Source organism: Metarhizium robertsii, assembly GCF_000187425.2.
Source record: "Metarhizium robertsii ARSEF 23 chromosome Unknown MAA_Scf_17, whole genome shotgun sequence".
NCBI lineage: Eukaryota > Fungi > Ascomycota > Sordariomycetes > Hypocreales > Clavicipitaceae > Metarhizium > Metarhizium robertsii.
This window is the reverse complement of record NW_011942157.1, coordinates 93,648-95,705: the sequence shown is the minus strand read 5'-3', so window position 1 is coordinate 95,705 and position 2,058 is coordinate 93,648. Positions and strand designations below refer to the sequence as shown.

Here is a 2,058-nt window from a genome sequence, read left to right as displayed (position 1 = left end):
TTCATTATGTGAAAAGAGGAATCGTTCAGCATGGGTAGGACAGTGGACACGCTTTCGGAAGGGCTTCCCGTCGGGTCCAGTACAATTGCCCCAAGTGGAGGATATGCTACATGTATAATGTATCACACGTAGTTATTAATATTTATAAATATATTGGACTGAATCAGCACTCCAACATCCATTTATGTGTTGTGGCCATACGACTTGTTAAGAAAGGATGTTATAGTACGTATACAATTACGTTTGCAGATGTCTCTCCCTCTCCCTCCCCAGGATTACGTCCACCTTTAAGTTCTCACCTACTAGCTGGCTCATCGTCACCAATCGATACTCTATTTCAAACACGTTCTCATTGGAGAGAAAAAAGAGCACATCTTTCTATATCCCCCCCTCCACGCCCATTTTCAATAGTTTTCAATTCTACGCTGCTATTTGTCATGTCTCTTCCTACCGACTCCTCGGGCACGCTATTGGTCCCAAGTCTTGACGGCACCATCATTCCTTACTTCAGATGCAATGTCGACACTTGCTCGCTTTCCTATGCACAAGTCCAATATCAGCCCTCCGAAAGCGGCAACCTCACGTACTTGATCATCTTCGCTGTTCTGCTTCTCGCCCAATCTGTTCTTGGAATCATATACCGAACATGGGGGTTCTCTATCGCCATGGTGCTTGGCTTGGTGCTGGAGGTCATAGGATATGTAGGGCGTTTACAGATGCACAATGACCCCTTCAAGATGGATCCTTTTTTAATGTATGCTATTTTGCTTGTTGAACCACTCCAGGTCCCAAGGAGCTATGCTAATTTAGGAACAGATACCTCATCTGCCTAACTATTGGTCCCGCCTTTCTATCAGCAGCTGTCTATCTATCGCTTTCGCGGCTCATTGTGGTCCACGGCGCATACCTGGCTCGTTTTGCGCCTCGCACCTACACGATAATCTTTGTAACATGTGACGTCGTCAGTCTAGCCCTACAAGCGACAGGTGGTGCATTTGCTGCCACCGACGGCGATAGCAATCTCAAACACACAGGCGTCAATGTAATGATTGCCGGTTTATCGTTCCAGGTGGCTAGTCTATGGACATTTATTATCCTTTCGGGAGACTTCGGGTGGAGATTAAGAGGTTTGAATGGGGTTCAGGAACAGAAAGCTTCAAAATTGAGAATGTCAACAATGGTCAAGGCGTTTCCGTGGGGTGAGTCAAACCTGTTACTGGTCGGTGTGAAGCAGTAACTGACAGGTACAGCGACCGGAATCGCCACGATAGCAATTTTTATTCGATGCGTGTACCGCTTAGCAGAGTTGCAGGAAGGCTTCGCCGGGAAATTGGCAAATGATGAGGTTCTGTTCATGATTTTTGAAGGTCCGATGATCACGCTTGCTGCAATTGCCATAACGATATTTCACCCAGGTTTTTGCTTCAAAGGAGCTTGGGGGTCGCTGAAGTAAACATCTTCAATGAGATACCCGAAGACGGCGCAAAAGGAGAAGTATTCAATTATAGAACTTGATGGAGTAAAACAGGGCTGAAAAGATGGTAAACACTATAACTCGGTCCATTGCAGTTGATAGGAGCCGGAAATCAATTTGATGACATACAAATATTAGGAATACAAAGTCTACTGTCCAACGAGAACACACGGAACATACAAGCATCAATGAATAATAGTATTGAACAATCATCATTTTTGACCACAACCCCGGTAGTAATTCATGTAGGGCATCGTGAAATCTAACAGGGTCCAAGCCGGCTGGCCCAGGCCGAAGGCGAGAGTGTAAGCCGGGCCACATCGGGCTCAGCCCGTTACATGCTCGACACGACTTGAGTTTGAAGTGGGAGCTGAGTTAAAATTAGGCCCGAAACAGGAATCGTCTTGGGTTGATGCTTCCTGTCTTTTGCAGAACATGACTCGGTGCTTTGACCCTGGGCTTCTGGCTTATTCTTGGCAGAAGTGTTCCACAATTCATCATGGCGGAACAAGGCATGACGCGTATCTGGAGACTGGAGTGATGGCCAGATAAGAACAAGGATCGGGGAATATTGAGAGTTGAAA

General features: G+C 46.2%; 1 protein-coding gene across 1 annotated transcript; it reads left to right on the top strand.

Moving 5' to 3' along the window:
* Window positions 1-437: 437 nt before the first annotated feature.
* On the top strand, window positions 438-1,453 carry MAA_10064 (RTA-like protein; the record flags this gene model as incomplete). Its single annotated transcript, XM_007828062.2, has 3 exons — window positions 438-754; window positions 817-1,199; window positions 1,251-1,453. The coding sequence occupies 3 exons, from the start codon at window positions 438-440 to the stop codon at window positions 1,451-1,453; spliced, it is 903 nt and encodes a 300-aa protein (XP_007826253.2).
* Window positions 1,454-2,058: the final 605 nt, after the last annotated feature.